The sequence below is a fragment of the Euleptes europaea genome, chromosome 5 (assembly GCF_029931775.1).
Source record: "Euleptes europaea isolate rEulEur1 chromosome 5, rEulEur1.hap1, whole genome shotgun sequence".
Classification (NCBI taxonomy): domain Eukaryota; kingdom Metazoa; phylum Chordata; class Lepidosauria; order Squamata; family Sphaerodactylidae; genus Euleptes; species Euleptes europaea.
Genome location: NC_079316.1, coordinates 89612867 through 89628850, shown reverse-complemented (window position 1 = coordinate 89628850; position 15984 = coordinate 89612867). Strand labels below are relative to the sequence as shown.

The following is a 15984-nucleotide window of genomic DNA, read 5'->3' as shown; positions in this document are numbered from 1 at the left end:
TTTTAAAGCCTTTCATTGGCCAGGGAACCTCTTTGTCACAGCGGCGGTGCCTCAGCTACGCCATCCCCAGCCGCCAAAAGGCTCAGGAATGGGCTGTGAGTGTCCTAAGGTCCCTATTTCCAATTTCAAAATGCACTGTTCATATAGGTTATAGGTTTAGGATAAAAAGAACAAGCTATTACAGCATGACCAATGCCTAAAAACAGAGCCTGTCTTACAAATTCTGCCCCTGAACCATCTATGGATCAATATTTTTTTCCCATGTGACTTGGTTCTTCCTTAATGCACAGTTCAGAGGGGAACAACCCAACAGCCACTGGAACCGCAATTTTATATAGTACTCTGTGATTACTTATCTAAAGAGCCAAAGGGCCAAGTGGCTAGGATGGAAGGGAAACTGAGAACTATGATTCTGTGGCCAAGAAGCCAATTTGGCTAGTGCAACAAATTAAGCCAGAATGGAAAACTGATTTGACCACTTGCAGACTGCAACTAAAGATATGTTTTCTCTTCTGAACTGGAAGGAAATGATTTGTGTTCCTTTTTTAAAAAAAATTCTGAAATCCAATGGCTTTACAGGGAAAGAATGCAGTTACCATTGAGTGACCACAGGTAACCAAGGACAGCTGACCACACTTGCGGGCATTATCCAAAGTCAGTCTTTAGATTCTCCACCAAGAACTAGAATTCCCCTCCTGCCCCAGTCCTTGTGTTAATTTTCTAAGGGCTTCAGCTGCTTCTTGGCCCCACGCCAGTGACCCACAGGAGCACCCTGAATTGCTGATGGATTCATGGTCTAGCTCGGCAGGGGCACCTCCCACGTAGCGCCCTCCCATGTGGGTGGGCCACCCCCTTTGTACAAGCACAGAGGTCCCTTTGCAACTTGCCGTGACAATGTGAATTGCAGCAGCCATCTGCCCACATGGAAGCACCTTGGCAAGCCCATTCATGGCAATACCGATTATATTTTTAGTCCGCCCTTTCTACATGGAGCTCAGGACAACAGGCACGGTTCCTCCCTTCCTATTTTAATCTCACAGCTATCCTATGAGGAAGGTTGAGCATGGGCGACTGACCCAAAATGACTCAGTGGGTTTTGTGGCAAAGTGGAGATCACAGATTTCCCAAGTCACACACAGCCAGACTAACTACACCATACTGGCTCTCATCGGTATCAGCTCTCATGGGGAGCCAGTGTCGTGTAGTGGTTAAGAGTGGTGGTTTGGCGCAGTAGGCTCTGATCTGGAGAAGCAGATTTGATTCCCCACTCCTCCACATGAGCGACGGAGGCTAATCTGGTGAATCGGGTTGGTTTCCCCACTCCTACACATGAAGCCAGCTGGGTGACCTTGGGCTAGTCACAGTTCTATTAAGAGCTCTCTCAGCCCCGCCTACCTCCCAGGGTGACTGTTGTGGGGAGGGAAAGGGAGGGTGATTGTAAGCTAGTTTGATTCTTCCTTAAGTGGTAGAGAAAGTCAGCATATAAAAACCAACTTCTTCTTCTTTTAACTACATGGGACCAAGCAAAAGCTCAACCAGCCCGAAGTCAAAGAAGAAAGTTATAGTTTCCTACGTAATTGTTGCCCAACCAACTGGGCCTCAGAGGCACAAAAACCACAGGACTGGTTTTGGACCAACTGGCTTACAGACATAGGAGGGATTTTGCAGAGGGGCTTACCTGTTCCCTGGGGGCGCAGAAGTCTGGAATTGGGATCCGTTTGTACACTAGTCCTTGACAGGTACTCTTATGCTGGTTGAATATCTCTTGCATGGTCAGGACGGTCTTAAACATCTTCATCTGCTTCTCCTGTTCCAGATAAACCTCAAGCCATTTCTGGGACTTGAGCACGTCGTTCTTGAAAATGGATTCCAGCTTCTTAAGAAGGGATGCATAAGTGGAGTCGTGTTAACCACCGTTTATTTTATTTATTTTCATTTATAGCTCACCTTTCTCACGGGAACTCAAGGTGGATTACAAGTATGACAGAAGTATTCAGCCAGTCGATAAGCCGATTACAAAACATAATCACATCTGAATGATAGCAATGTTTGAATCTAAGAGAAAAGATTCTTAGGAAAACAAAGCTATTCAGTCAATCAGCCAGCGGATTTCAAAATATAACAACAACATTCAAGCCCAACAGCAAAGATTCCTAGTAGAACAACTGTGGCGTCCCTTTCCACACACCGCCTACCACCACCCTCTACACCTCTCTGAGCCTAGTCAAACTGCCTTTATAAATCCATTTGAGCAGCAGGTTGCTAATGGATTCTTTGTGTCAGTTCAGACACAACCAGTTTGGCTCCCGGCTGCTAACAGATTTTTTTTCACCTGTTCAGACAAAGCTGCTTGTATTCCATTCACAATGTGAGGCTGAGCTGGTTTTTATGAAAACTGCTTTCAGCCATTTTCAGTTCTTCCTTGCACCTCTGACTCCCCCCAGGGTGCTGTTTGAACTGCCTGGAGTGCTTTGGGACCATGATTGTTGTCCGGCCTTTTTTACTCGTGCATTCTTTTCCAGCTGTCTTTTTTTTAATGTTCTGAAATTTGCATTATAGTGCTATAGCACTATAACGCTAATCTCAAAACATTTAAAAAAAAAACACAGCCAGAAAAGAATACACTGGCAAAAAAGGCCGGAAAACAATTGTGGCGCTATTTGAACTGCCTGGAGTGCTTTAAAGATGGTTCATAGACTGATTGAAAAGAGCTGTATGAAAACCCATCTTTGCATCGCTTTATTCCAAAACGGGCCAACAACGGATAACATTTTAGAATGGTAATCTGAATAGGGCCTCTGTCTCAGGTTCAGGATTACAGGTAGGTCAAACCGTCACATTCGCTCCCATTGGTCGCTCTTATGGAGAGGCGGAGCCTAACCTGTCCAACACAACAATATAATGCAGCGGGGCTGCAATTTCAGAAGTGGAAGAAAAACCCCCACCATCCTTAACAGAAGCAGGCAATAAACCCTGCCCTACACACCATTCTCCTTTCAGGGTTGACAGATTCTCAGACTGGATTGAAACAGCGAGCTGTTATTGTTGGCTGTGGCACATGGCTGGCAAAATACTTCCCAAGATATGAACATACCAAGGGATAATCTAAATTCCTGTGCAATAATTAACAGACCAACGTATATGCACACACTTTAAAATTATATACATCCAAATATGAAAAATCCCTATATCCAGGAATAATACTGTGCTCCTCCAAATTCTGTAAATCAGTTTAGGCTTGTGAACTCTGGATCTGCTCTGTATTTTTTTCAGTCTATTAAAATCCACGACATGCCATGCTGTTAAAAAGAGCTGGATTAACTATAAAGTAGATCTGGAGACCACTAAATCTGAGATTATCTTAATTCTAGAATTTGGAAGAGCAGAGTATAGTTTTGGATACCTAGAAACTGTCTGACTTGACTTAGTGGCCTAATGTATGTGTGTGTGTGCGTGCGCATGCACGCACATTCATTGGTCTGTTCATTGTGAGAAGCCCACTTGTTTCCTTCCACAGGCAAAACAAACCTACCAGCTGTTGCTGAGATGCCTTGTGACCATTTGGCAGAAATCCCACTGCGGCTTTCTTACTACCAAGGCAATGGTTCTCAGACTGTGAGTTAGGGCCCAGAAGTGGGCTGTGACTCTCTCACAGGTGGGTCATGAAGCCGAGGAGGAGCAGGGTGAGCTGAGAGAGGAAGCTTGAGGAGGCTCAGCTATAAATTTGGGTTTGACTCAGCATAACATGTGTGATCCTTGCATTTTATACCAGGGAGGGTAGTGCAGGCTTCCTAGAGGCACCTGGTTGGCCACTGTGTGAACAGACGGCTGGGCTTGATGGACCTTGGTCTGATCCAGTATGGCTTTTCTTGTGTTCTTATGCGGAGTGACTTTGCTAACGGGTTCTGAAAAATAATGTCTTCTTGCTCTAGTTCCTAGCTAAGATGAAAAAGGGTGGCTAACCCACCATTTCTCTGCCACTGTACAGGGGACTGAGTGACCTTTGAAAAATGGCTCTCCACTTATTTCTACCCAGGAAGAGAGAAGTAGTTACTCTCCATTCCAGAATCCCCACCACTCACACAAAGGGTGCTTTCACACATGCCGAATAATGCACTTTCAATCTACTTTGCAGCTGGATTTTACTGTGCAAAACAGTGAAGTCCATTTGCAAGCGATTGTTAAAGTGCATTGAAAGTGGACTGAAAGTGCACTATTTAGGATGTGTGAAAGCCCCCCAAGTGATGTGGGAGGCTGCTTTTAGTCAACACACCGTCCAGACCCCTTCTGAAAACCTCTTTAGCTGTTCAGAAAGCTGTGCACAGTAATCTGCCTCCACTGCAGGGAAAAGTTAAGGGGAGGTTAAAACAGTATCAGAGTGCTCACCTCTAGCTGTTCGGGTGACGTTACGGACACCGTTATCTGTTGTTCCAGGTTGCCAACCTCCCGGAGAGTATAGGTTTGCTCGTTTCCTTCCAGAACCACTTCTTCACGGAGATTAACCCACAAAATATGCGTATACTTCCTCTTAGCATCAGTCAGGTAGTTCAAGACACTCCCAATAGCCTACATAGAAACAGTGGCACAAGGTCGTGACTGCGCTACAGGGGAAGCTGTTAAAAGTTCTTTATGGGTGTCTCCACACATTAAGATTTTTTTTGGGGGGGGGAACTGCAGTTCTCTTGGCAGATTTCACATTAATTTGATTCTTGGGATTCTTCAGTATTTATTTATAATGATGCTGTGATGGATACAGGGTTAAACTGAGAGACTTGGTAACTGTCAGCCAATGCCAGCCAGCAGTGGGCAGAGTCTGGAGAGCTGACAGGCTTCTTTTTGGAGGGAGAGAAGAGATTTTGAGGATATTGCTCTGAGCTCCTGAACTGTGTGGTGGTGTGGAGAGACTATTTTGTGGACATGCTAAAACAATGTGGGCTAGGGAGTCTATTTGATCCAGGCAAAATGCCCATTTTCGTTCTTCAGCAGTAATTTTATTATATTGCCCTTGTGTCTCGGCTGAGTCTAGGGCATTATATCTCGCCAATAAGAAAGCTTGCCCTTGTGTCTCGGCTGAGTCTAGGGCATTATATCTCGCCAATAAGAAAGCTAAATTCCTGTGCAATAATTAACAGACCAACGGAACTCATGAATTTCTAACCAACGGAAATAGTCTGGCAAGGAGAAAGTTCTGTTGAAGGGTACCTGGAAAAAGCGAGGTGAACATTTACAACTTGCGTCCTTAAACACTAAAGATATAGCTACCCATCGTGATCTATCCCTTTACTAGTATACCAATACCCTCAATTTCCAAAGATGTCCACAAATAAATTGCTGCTGTGATTTAAAAAAAAAAGACCACAGTTTTCACACTGTTATGATTGGTTCCCGAGGGTTGCATGATGCTCAACTGCAGGACCTTTGGAGACCCTGGCGATGTTACTTGAAGAAAAAAAAAAGCATGCAAATTTCTTTGAGAATAGCTCCCATTTTTACTCCGGTGCTCTTTGATCCCTTCTCTCCCTCTCACACATTAAGATTTGCACAGTATGATTTGATTACCTTGGAATTGGGCTGTGCCATCCCATAAACAGGCATCTTGGGGACCCTCCGGAAATTGGCCACGCTCATCTCTTTGGCGGTGCTGAGCACATCTGGAGAAAACCGTTCATCCACCACCTTCAGCAGAGGTGAAAACACCAGAGACTGTAGCCACAAATCAGGGCAACTGGCTATTCATAGAATCATGGAGTTGGGAGGGACCACCAGGGTCATCTAGTCCAACCCCCTGCACAATGCAGGAAATTCACAACTACCTCCCCCCCACACCCCCAGTGACCCCTAATCCATGCCCAGAAGATGGCCAAGATGCCCTCCTTCTCACGATCTGCCTAAGGTCATAGAATCAGCATTACTGACGGCCATCTAGCCTTTGCTTTAAAACCTCCAGGGAAAGAGCACTTACCACCTCCCGAGGAAGCCTGTTCCACTGAGGAACTGCTCTGTTAGAAAATTCTTCCTAATGTCTATTGCTTATTCTTGGGCCAGCAAGACTTCCAATAGTTATCTCATCAAGCATTCCCTGCTTCAATAAAGCTTCCCTGGGAAAGGCAACAGCTTTCACTAAGAGCCTCCTTCCAAACTCCTAAAAGCCTTAGAAGAAGCCTCAAGGAGCTCAGAGTCATCTGAGTGGAATTCAAATAAAGAATCCCACAAAGTGCATTCAGATGCAAAGGATGTGTCTGATCTCAATAGGAGCTCAGTCACAGAATAGGGCGCGACAGAGATACAGGTTGGGTATCCCTTATCCAGACTGCTTGGGCCCAGAAGTAGTCCGTATTTCAGATCTTACCGTATTTTGGAATATTTTGGAATTTTCGCATATACATATCTTGGGGATGAGACCCAAGCCTAAACATGAAATTCATTTATGGTTTAAATATGTTTTATATACCCGCCCTGAGCCTGGCTCATTCAGGGATTGAGGGTGGGCTAGAAATCTAATGATTTAAATAAAAAATATACTTTATACACATCGCCTGGATGTAATTTTAAACAATATTTTTAATAATTTTGTGCACACTGAACCATCAATATCACTGCTGAGGGCCTGTAAGTAATACCTGCATGCCGGCTCAAAAGGTCTGGTTTTCAGATCAGTCCGGATATTGGATGTCCGGATAAGGGGTACTCAACCTGTATACAGGCACAAAGTTTGACAGACTCCTTGGAAGAATGCAGTTTCCTTTTCTCATGGGTACAGAGAAGACCCTGGACAAATCTGACTGAATACTCAGAAGTTTTGAATGACCAAAAACGACTTCCAAGAGAAGAGTGGAGAGAATCAGCACAACCTTAGAGAAAAGAACCAGGAGTACAGTTCTTACAGGAGTGTGCTAAAGCTGAGTTATTGGCCAAAATTACTCCATTTAAGAGGCGATAGTAAAAAAGCAGACTGATAGGGAAAGTATCTTGATCAAACTGAGAAATGCCATGGGAATGCTTCTTGAGCAATTCTGAGGTCCAAGAAAATCCATCTAGTTAACTCACCAGCACTCGTGCTCCCTTAGTGATGTGCTCCCCTGTGACTGTATGCTCTGAAAGGTTCACGTTCGCCAGCAGCCTGTACAGTTCGGGATGCCGACACATCCATCTGCTAAAATCGAGAGCAAAGGCCAGGGGGTACTGCCGGTCAGGAAGGAGAGAAAAAAAGAGACACGGACAGAGACAGTTTCAGGAATACGCTTGTGACCCCGCCCCCAGTACCACACAGATCACAAGTAATCTATAGAGAGAAATGCATAGGAAAGCCTTGTTGACAAGTAGCCACATTAAGCACCTTAAAGACCAGCAAGGTTTCCAGGGTATAAACTTTCAGGAGTCAAAGCTCCCTTTGCCAGACACCTGATGAAGGGAGCTTTGACTCCTGGACTCAAAATCTTGAATAAACAAAAAAAAAAGGGGGGGAGCCTAACCTGAAAAACCAAAAGCTGGGTACCCAAGGTTTTATCAGATTGATATTTACTGTTTTACCAGGTTGATATTAGCATGCACACTCTGTAGGTAAGGTAATGGTCCCCTGTGCAAGCACCGGGTCATTCCTGACCCATGGGGTGACGTCACATCCCGACGTTTACTAGGCAGGCTTTGTTTACGGGGTGGTTTGCCACTGCCTTCCCCAGTCATCTTCCCTTTACCCCCAGCAAGCTGGGTACTCATTTTACTAACCTTGGAAGGATGGAAGGCGGAGTCAACCTTGAGCTGGCTACCTGAAGCCAACTTCTGTTGGGATCGAACTCAGGCCGTGAGCAAAGCTTGGACTGCAGTACTGCAGCTTACCACTCTGCACCACGGGGCTCTTCGCACACTCTGTATGGGAGACTAATATAGCCCAGAGTAGTAAAAACTTGCATTTCATCTAGAGAGCTTTCAAATTTAAAATTTGCTATACACCCTACACACATACTTGGGCTTTTATAATTTTATTTATATATTGTTAAGCATTGTCTGTGTGTGCATTATATAGGGTTTTATCTAACCACTGATGAAGGCACATTGTCCGAAACACGTATGGTGTGTGGTTTATGTTTATGAACTTTATCAGCTGAAGTTGTGCTTTGTTTTATCATTTTAATGTTTTTAACTTTGATATAAGAGCCTAAAAATAAATATATTTCTCTATAACATCATTTTACCTTTCTCCACCCAACCTTGGGTACCCAGCTCTCGAATCATGTTGACAAGTTATTGAAAAGCTTTACATTTTCATTACTGAACAGCATACAGCAACCCCAGCAGACCAGGCCATAGCATCAGAAGCTGACCGAATTATGTTGAATGACACACACACTCACACACAAAGTGGTCAAATGTGCTGTTAAATCTCACAGTTTTTGTGCAAGCAAATGCCATGTAGCGTCAAGAGGGATCTGCTGATCTGACAGAAAGGCCGAAGTCGTCTTTTTGTTGCGCTTCCTGATCTTTTAAACTGTATATTTTCTCAGTGTAATAATGATTAATTGACTGAATGAATAACGATGCCAACGCTGATGGCATCCAAGGCAATTTCTTTCACAATTCAATTTTACCATAGACTACAGAGTGAAACTGTCAAGAGACAATCCCAAATTCCATCCACATGCAAAAGTGGAAGGCAGGTGAAAAAACAGAAGTTACAAACGTAAGAACAGAAGTTCCTCTACCTGAGAAAGAAGAAGAAGAGTTGGATTTTATATGCCTACTTTCTCTACCACTTAAGGAAGAATCAAACCGGCTTACCATCATCTTCCCTTCCCCTCCCCACAACAGGCACCCTGTGAGGTAGGTGGGGCTGAGAGAGCTCTAAGAGAGCTGTGACTAGCCCAAGGTCACTCAGCTGGCTTCATGTGGAGGGGTGGGGAAACCAACCCGGTTCACCAGATTAGCTTCTGCCGCTCATGTGGAGGAGTGGAGAATCAAACCCGATTCTCCAGCTCAGACTCCACTGCTCCAAACCACCGCTCTTAACCACCACATCATGCTGGCTCTCTCAAGACTACTAGCTTACTACTTACTTTACGCTATTCTCAACAGTGTAATAGTCAACTTCTGCCAGGAACAGATGCACCATTTCTAGACAGAACAATGTACTTCTAAGATCACAGGGCTGCCATTAACTCCAGTAGCCCTGTGTCAAGAAGCCTCCACCTCCCCCAACATACCTAGTTCAGCCTACCCTATGCTATGGCATCACGAATGTGCCCCCACTGGCTACATTTGGCAAAGATGGGAAAACACAAATTTGAATGATGTCAAACACTGGATAGACTGAAGGATATATTACAGAGAGGGTGGGGAGAACACAATACGGGGCTGCCGTTTTCATAAGCAGCCTTGGGTTCTTAACCTCACTGGGAACCCAAACCTGAATAAGCTTTTAGAGGGCCAAACTTTGTAATAAATAAATAAATAAATAAAACAATACCAGACCCAGACACAAAATGTGAATCATAATGACAGTACTAAGCTGCTGCTGCTTCACTGGGTGCAATGTGTATGAATTGTTCCGTGTGTCACCATTAATGACATCCTCATCTGCAAACATCCCCACTGCAATCTTCATTTCTAGCTGCATAAGCAAAAAAACTTATCCGCAGTACACAGTAATATTACCATTGCCAGCCTAAAAGAGTGTCACGCAAATTGATGATTTAATTAAATACATGTGGGACTCCCTCCCAATTTTTAATAAAAAGCTTGAGGGTAGCTGAAGTGCCTGGACCTTATTAATCTCAACAAGAGCAACTAAGAATTGTCTCCAGGTAACCTTTACAAATATTGTTTCTTTTGCCTTCACCTAGGTAGTTTTCAACACTGTAAATTAGTAACCTTCTGTGGATGTATTTGCAAGGCTGCCACAAATGATCAGAGGGCCCTGCTCACTCACCAAAAGAACTAAACAACTTCGGATTTCCCCTGCCCAGAGGGCAGCCAAGACAAGGAGGCAGGGTGTGCATTCTTCAGTAGGCGCTCCGGGAAGGGTGCTCACCTGTTCATGAAGGTAATAGTTGAAAGCAATCAAGTAGAAATAGCGCTCCAGGCTCTGCAATGTCCTCTGAAGGAAATACTCTTTGGTGCTGTTTCCCTGAAAGGCAAAATATAAAAAATAAAAATAGGGTATACAGCTGCTTAGGAATTCACCACAAGTTAGCCGGTTGAGCTGATAAGGTGCAGTATGCCTATTCAGTGGAAAAACTATTCACAACCTAAATAAATACATATCTAAGAATGAATGAGAATGGATTCACACTCTGCATAAACCATATGCCAATTAAAGGAGCAAAAACACTCAGAGCTGTGCGTATTCTTTTTAAAAAATCCAAATTCTGCTTCAAGAAAATAATTCTGCTACTTGTATGATTTATGCACATTTGAGTATGATCTCATTTTTCCGCTGTACATCAACAAGGAGACGCCAGAAGGCAACTAATCTCTACCCATACCCACCAGAAACTTGCTTTAAAAAAAAAAAGTGGATTTTAAAAGGTTGAATTCTGGACCCAATATTGGCTTCTCTTTCTTACGTAATGTGATGGCAGACTTGGGGGATACACAGAACCCCAAGATACACAACAGCTCTCCACTGAGACTCCAGTCCCTGTCGGCACTTTCACAAGCCTGTCAGCTGTCCCAAGAAATATTGTCTGCTGAAGGCTTCTCACCAGAAGCTATCTTAGGGACAAGGCTTTGCCACAGCAGCAGCCAAGCTTCCTTCTGACTACCAGGACCATTTTTTGATTCTGCACTTACCCAATTTTCAAACTCCCATGGATGCCCTTCACGTTTCCCACGTAAAAAAAACCCACATAAAGTACTCCAAGAAGATTGAGCCAAGCATTTAGATTGAAAAATCCAGCTCCAAGAGGGGTTCCCCCCAAAGTTTATCCCACCACCTTCTCCCAAAGAACTCTGAGTACCATACACAATCTGCCCTCCCCCCTAGTTCATAATAACCTTGTGAGGTGGGGCAGGCTGGAGAAAAGAGATGCTGCCCCCATAGCCTCTCCACATGCAGACACAACTGAGAGCCATGTCTTTTGCACCCCAAGAGCCTCTGGCTTAGCAAACTCAGAAGCTTGGATGAACCCATCTTTTGATATCAAGTCAGTCTCTCTTAATTAAGGTATGTATGTCCTTGGGATCGTTCAAGAAGAAGTAGCCTGGCTGCCCTGAGAACTCCAGGCCATGTCAGTTCAGGCTCTTCTTTTTGGTCCTCTGAAGCTTCTCATGCCCTGGCAACTCATGTTTCAAGGGCAACAACCCATCCTCTCAGGATCTCCTTCATTATTTACAGTTCTCTGCATATCTAATCAAGTACTCAGGAAGGACCATCTACTGACCATAGTCAGCAGGTCTGAGTCATATCTGAATTCTCCCTAGAAGCTCAAATGGCTGAACTGTGGTTATTCATACTTGGGTCACTTTATGAGAAAACAAGAGTCACAGGAAAAGACAATAATGCTAGGAAAAGATGAAGGCAGTAGAAAAAGAGGAGGACCTGACACGAGATGCAGTGACTCAATAAAGAAAGCTACGACCTTCAGTTTCCAAGAGCTGAGCAAGGCTGTTAATGATAGGAAGTTTTGGAGGTTATAAATTAATAGGGTTGCCATAATTCAGAAGCAACTTAACAGCACATAATAAAACACATGAGTCATACCTATTATCCAGCTAATTCAATAATTTGCAATCGGACCCATCTCCTGTTCCCATTATATCACCTAGAATTATCCCTCATTAATACCCCTCAAAATAGAAAATTTAAATTATCCTATGACAACTTGAATTCTAACATTTTCATCAACGGAGACATGGATCCTAAAGTTCTAGTATTGCTATTATTTTACTTCCCTTTACTATTCTGTATCCTGGTTTGGTCAATGAAGTTACTTTTTGGTTACGGACTTTTTGGTTTCTTCCCTGGGAAGCTTATTTCCACTAAAGGCCACTAGTGTATATACAACAGCCTCGAGACCCCTTGGGACCAGTGTAGGGGATACCCACACATGCGTATCCCAACCAATTTGGGAAATAGATGGGCTCAAGGTGCGTTTCACTCTTAAGGGAAGACTTGACCCCACGCCTCCATAGTCTGCCTACTATAACACACCAATGCTCCTGGTGGAAAAATTTAAAGCACCAACATTTAACTCCATATTTATAAGAAACTTCTCTCTCTCCCCGAGTGAGGACAACTTGGCAAGCATCACTTGGAAAACTCTGACATTATGAAATCGCCTTTCATCAATATTTACTTGCTATCCCTTAGAGAAATCCGGCCTGGAGCCATTTATCTAAAGATTAAGAAAGATGTTTAAGACTGAGCTGAAATATTCTTGCATGGAATACTTCCAGCCACACATTAGGAGATGAAAACACCCGGGCACAGCTCCAACCAGAATTAAGCATTGTTAAGTCCCACATGCTTCGATGAGAGAGATTTACGCAAGAGTTAAATGGAAGAAAGTTTGAAATTGTGACACTACACACTTTACACTTTCTTATGAAGCGCACACACATGAACACAAGAGCACACGAACCTTGAATGAGCCCCCAACATTTTAACACGTGTTGAAACAGTGAGCCTCTGGGGACAACCGTAACCTGTAAAGTGGCCCTTTCCCTCCCCAATTCAATGAAGCAGGATTGGGGCTGCAGGGCACAAAAAGCAGCCCAGTAGTCACACAATTGGCCTTGCCAGGCACTTGACACCACTCCCCGTTTTTGCATCCCCAGCCAGGCAGTAAAACCAGGAGGCGGATTGACCACCACCCTGCAGTAGTCAACCATCCTTAGCAGGTGGGCTGCAAGGGGCTTGGAGCCTGACCAATTGTGCAGGCCTGGGGTAGCCTACCTTACATAATCTGGCTTTCCCTTCCACCCAGATGCGTTTTGTCCAAATAAGAACATTTCCCCAGAAATTTTTCCATTGTTTAAGAGAGCCATCGCTGTGCTTCAGCTTCAAATAAACACCGCCCGTGTTTAAATGCGGAGCCGTTTCCAAAAGCTGATTTCCCAGAGCCGGTAAAGGACCTACATCATCCATATCCTGCAAGGGCAAGCTGTAAGTCACCCTGACAGGAACTGAGGAGTTGCTTTCACAAAGCCACCGCTTGAGAAGATCAAGAGAGGAAGTGACAGCCAACAGCAGCTGAACCTCAGGGAGAGGAAGAGCCTTGCTATAGGAAAGAGGCAAAATAGCAGACCAAGAGACAAATCTGCAACCAGAGGGTGACAGGGCCCAATGAAGGGGGGGGGGAATATTCAGGAGGCTCGATATGCTTGGGTGGGAGCAAAAGACACTCTGAACCGTGAATTCTTTTTTCTTACAAAGGAATCAGGCTGATGACCAAGACTGAAAATGTAACCATCACCTTGCTATGTCAGAACGAGAAGGTCCATCTACCCAGCCAGGTCAGAACAAGAAGGTCCATCTACCCAGCCAGTGGCCTGACCTGGATGGCCCAGGTGAGCCTGATCTCATCAGATCTTGGAAGCTAATCAGGATCAACCTAGTATTTGGATGGGAGACCACCAAGGAAGGCCAGGGTTGCTGTGCAGAGGCAGGCAATGCCAAACCACCTCTGTTCATCTCTTGCCTTGAAAACCTACAGGGTCGTCATAATTCAGCTGCGACTTGACGGCACTCTCTACTCCCAACCAGCCAATGGTGGCTTCACAGGTGCCCATATGCTCACAAGAAAGGTCATCACGGGGATGGTCCTCCTATTTGTACCGAGCATCTGATAAAAGTGGCTTCTCATGCATGGTTGGCTTGCATCCTCTTTTTCAAATCCTAAGGCTTGGTGTTTATTCTCTCTCCCACATACACACACACACGGACTACTCCATACGTGACGGCTTGCACCTGAAATGCATAAGCCAACTCCATTAAGTACCATTGCCTTCTGTCGCCGCAAATGCAACCTGAAAGTTCTCCCTGCAATGGTCCATTCACACATGCATAGCCACCGCATGCTGCTTGCAACAAGCAAGAAATGAGCATGAAAGGCCTGAACTACCATGACTACAGAACCCACGTGATGGAATATTCACTATAGACGCCACTCCCAGCCAGGTAGTTCACCACATACATTCCTAAGGCAATTGAACACGGAATCAGGCTTACCGTTTGTACTCTACACCAACGTTCAATTCACTGAGTGGCAGTAAAGAAGGAAGTCAGAATTGCCTCCCCCCTCTAGTGCACCCACCTGTCCTTGCGCCCCACTGCTGTTACTTCTTCATGTGAGCCTATGCACACATAGTCCAAAACACATCAGCCTGAGCAATATATCCAGTGTGGTGTGGTGGTTAGAGCTTGCAACTAGGAGGGGGGAGACCTGTGTTCAAATCCCATCTCAGTCATGAGAGTCCTTGGATTACCTTGGACCAGACGTTCTCAGACTAACCTCCTGTACAGGGCTGGCGTGGGGATAAAATGGAGAGGAGAGAACCACACACACTGCCTTGAGCTCCATGGAGGAAAGGCAGGTTAAAACTGTGATGGACGGATAGATCTGTGAGGTTGAATATTTGACCTAGCGGTCCTCATCTTCACATCTCTAACTTCATGGCTTTCACCTGCCTGTACTTTGCAGTGAGCAAACAGGTTTTGTGTCTGTGTATGTGCATGTTAAATGCCGTCAAGTCGCTTCTGACCTATGGTGACCCTATAAATTAATGGTGTCCAAAATGTCCTGTCTAACAGCCTTCCTCAGGTCTAAGGGCTGTGGCTTCCTTTATCAAGTCAATCCATCTCATGTTGAGTCTTCCTCTTTTCCTGCTGCCTTTAATTTTTCCTAGCATTATTGTCTTTGGTCTTTTCTCATGAATCTGGTGTTCTCATAATGTGACCAAATTATGATAGCCTCAGTTTAATCGTTTTAGCTTCTAGGGACTGGTTTTATGTCTGGTTTTATTATTTATTTATTTGTATTATTTACAGTCCTCCTTTCTCACTTGGACTCAAGGTGGGTTACACTTTGCTGCTCAGCTGCTCATTTCCACTCATTGTCACACTAAACAGGATTCCCCCCACTCCAGACCTGTTAACAACAGGCAAATCACTATCTCTCAACCTACTTCAAGGGGTTGTCAGGAGGATAAAATGGGATATCCTGTCAGACCGGCTCTTGTTAAGAGGTGGGTGAGAAAAAGGCAGAGGGGACGAAGGCAAGAAAAGGAAATCCTGGTCTGATTGTTCATATTGGCAAGCAAGCTGATTGGCCGCTTTAATAGGTGTCGTGAGTCAGCCTGAACTCTCCTCGGAAGAAGAGGAGGAAGGAGTGGCAGAGCAGGGTGATGCACCGGTGGAAATCTTACCAGGGCGACTGGACCATAGGTCTGAACCAGCAAAGACGACAGATGCAGAAGAAGGTGGTACATATTGGGAAGGAGCAGAGGAACAGAGAAGGTTATCACCTCCAGACCCGCCCAGCCCAGTTAGCCGTCAAAGATCAAAGGTTCGGCTCAGTTTGCAGGAGAGGCGTCGCAGTGCGAGATTGCAGGCAATTGGTCGTAGGTGTTTGCAGGAGCCGACACCAGCGAGTGATGCAGAACAGCTGGCCCGGGAAGGGAGTGAGGAGGAACAGCCATAAATTTTAGTCTGGCCAGTCAGTCAGTGTGGGGACAACTTTGCTAATTACTGCAAGCTCTGCTGCTCGTGCTGAGATCTCTGCGCTCAGTATTATCTCGTTTAGGTGCCAGCTACCAGCTCCTGCCCTTCTGGTATCCCTGCAGAACCTGGGAGGACCGATGCAAAGGAACTCGTACTGGTGAGTGAACCTGTTCCTTGTTCAGAGTGCTGCCTTGGTTATGCACTCAGTCCACCCACACTACCGGGAAGAGTGAACCGCGACAGGCTCTGCTCCCCCCAGTACTCTCCATTGCTGGGAGTGGAGTCAGAGGCCAAGCACCTCTGCCTGGTCCCTGCCTGTACGCAACACT

General features: G+C 45.0%; 1 protein-coding gene across 1 annotated transcript in view; it reads right to left on the bottom strand.

Annotated features, from left to right (window-relative positions):
• Nucleotides 1-15984, bottom strand: part of PALD1 (phosphatase domain containing paladin 1) — a 138856-nt gene that overhangs the window by 58950 nt on the left and 63922 nt on the right. The window contains exons 11-15 of the mRNA XM_056850237.1: nucleotides 10025-10120; nucleotides 7048-7182; nucleotides 5560-5676; nucleotides 4387-4566; nucleotides 1679-1876 (exon numbers count right to left, since the gene is read on the bottom strand). Of these exons, the coding sequence (XP_056706215.1) occupies nucleotides 1679-1876; nucleotides 4387-4566; nucleotides 5560-5676; nucleotides 7048-7182; nucleotides 10025-10120 (726 nt within the window). The remainder of the gene's footprint in view (nucleotides 1-1678; nucleotides 1877-4386; nucleotides 4567-5559; nucleotides 5677-7047; nucleotides 7183-10024; nucleotides 10121-15984) is intronic.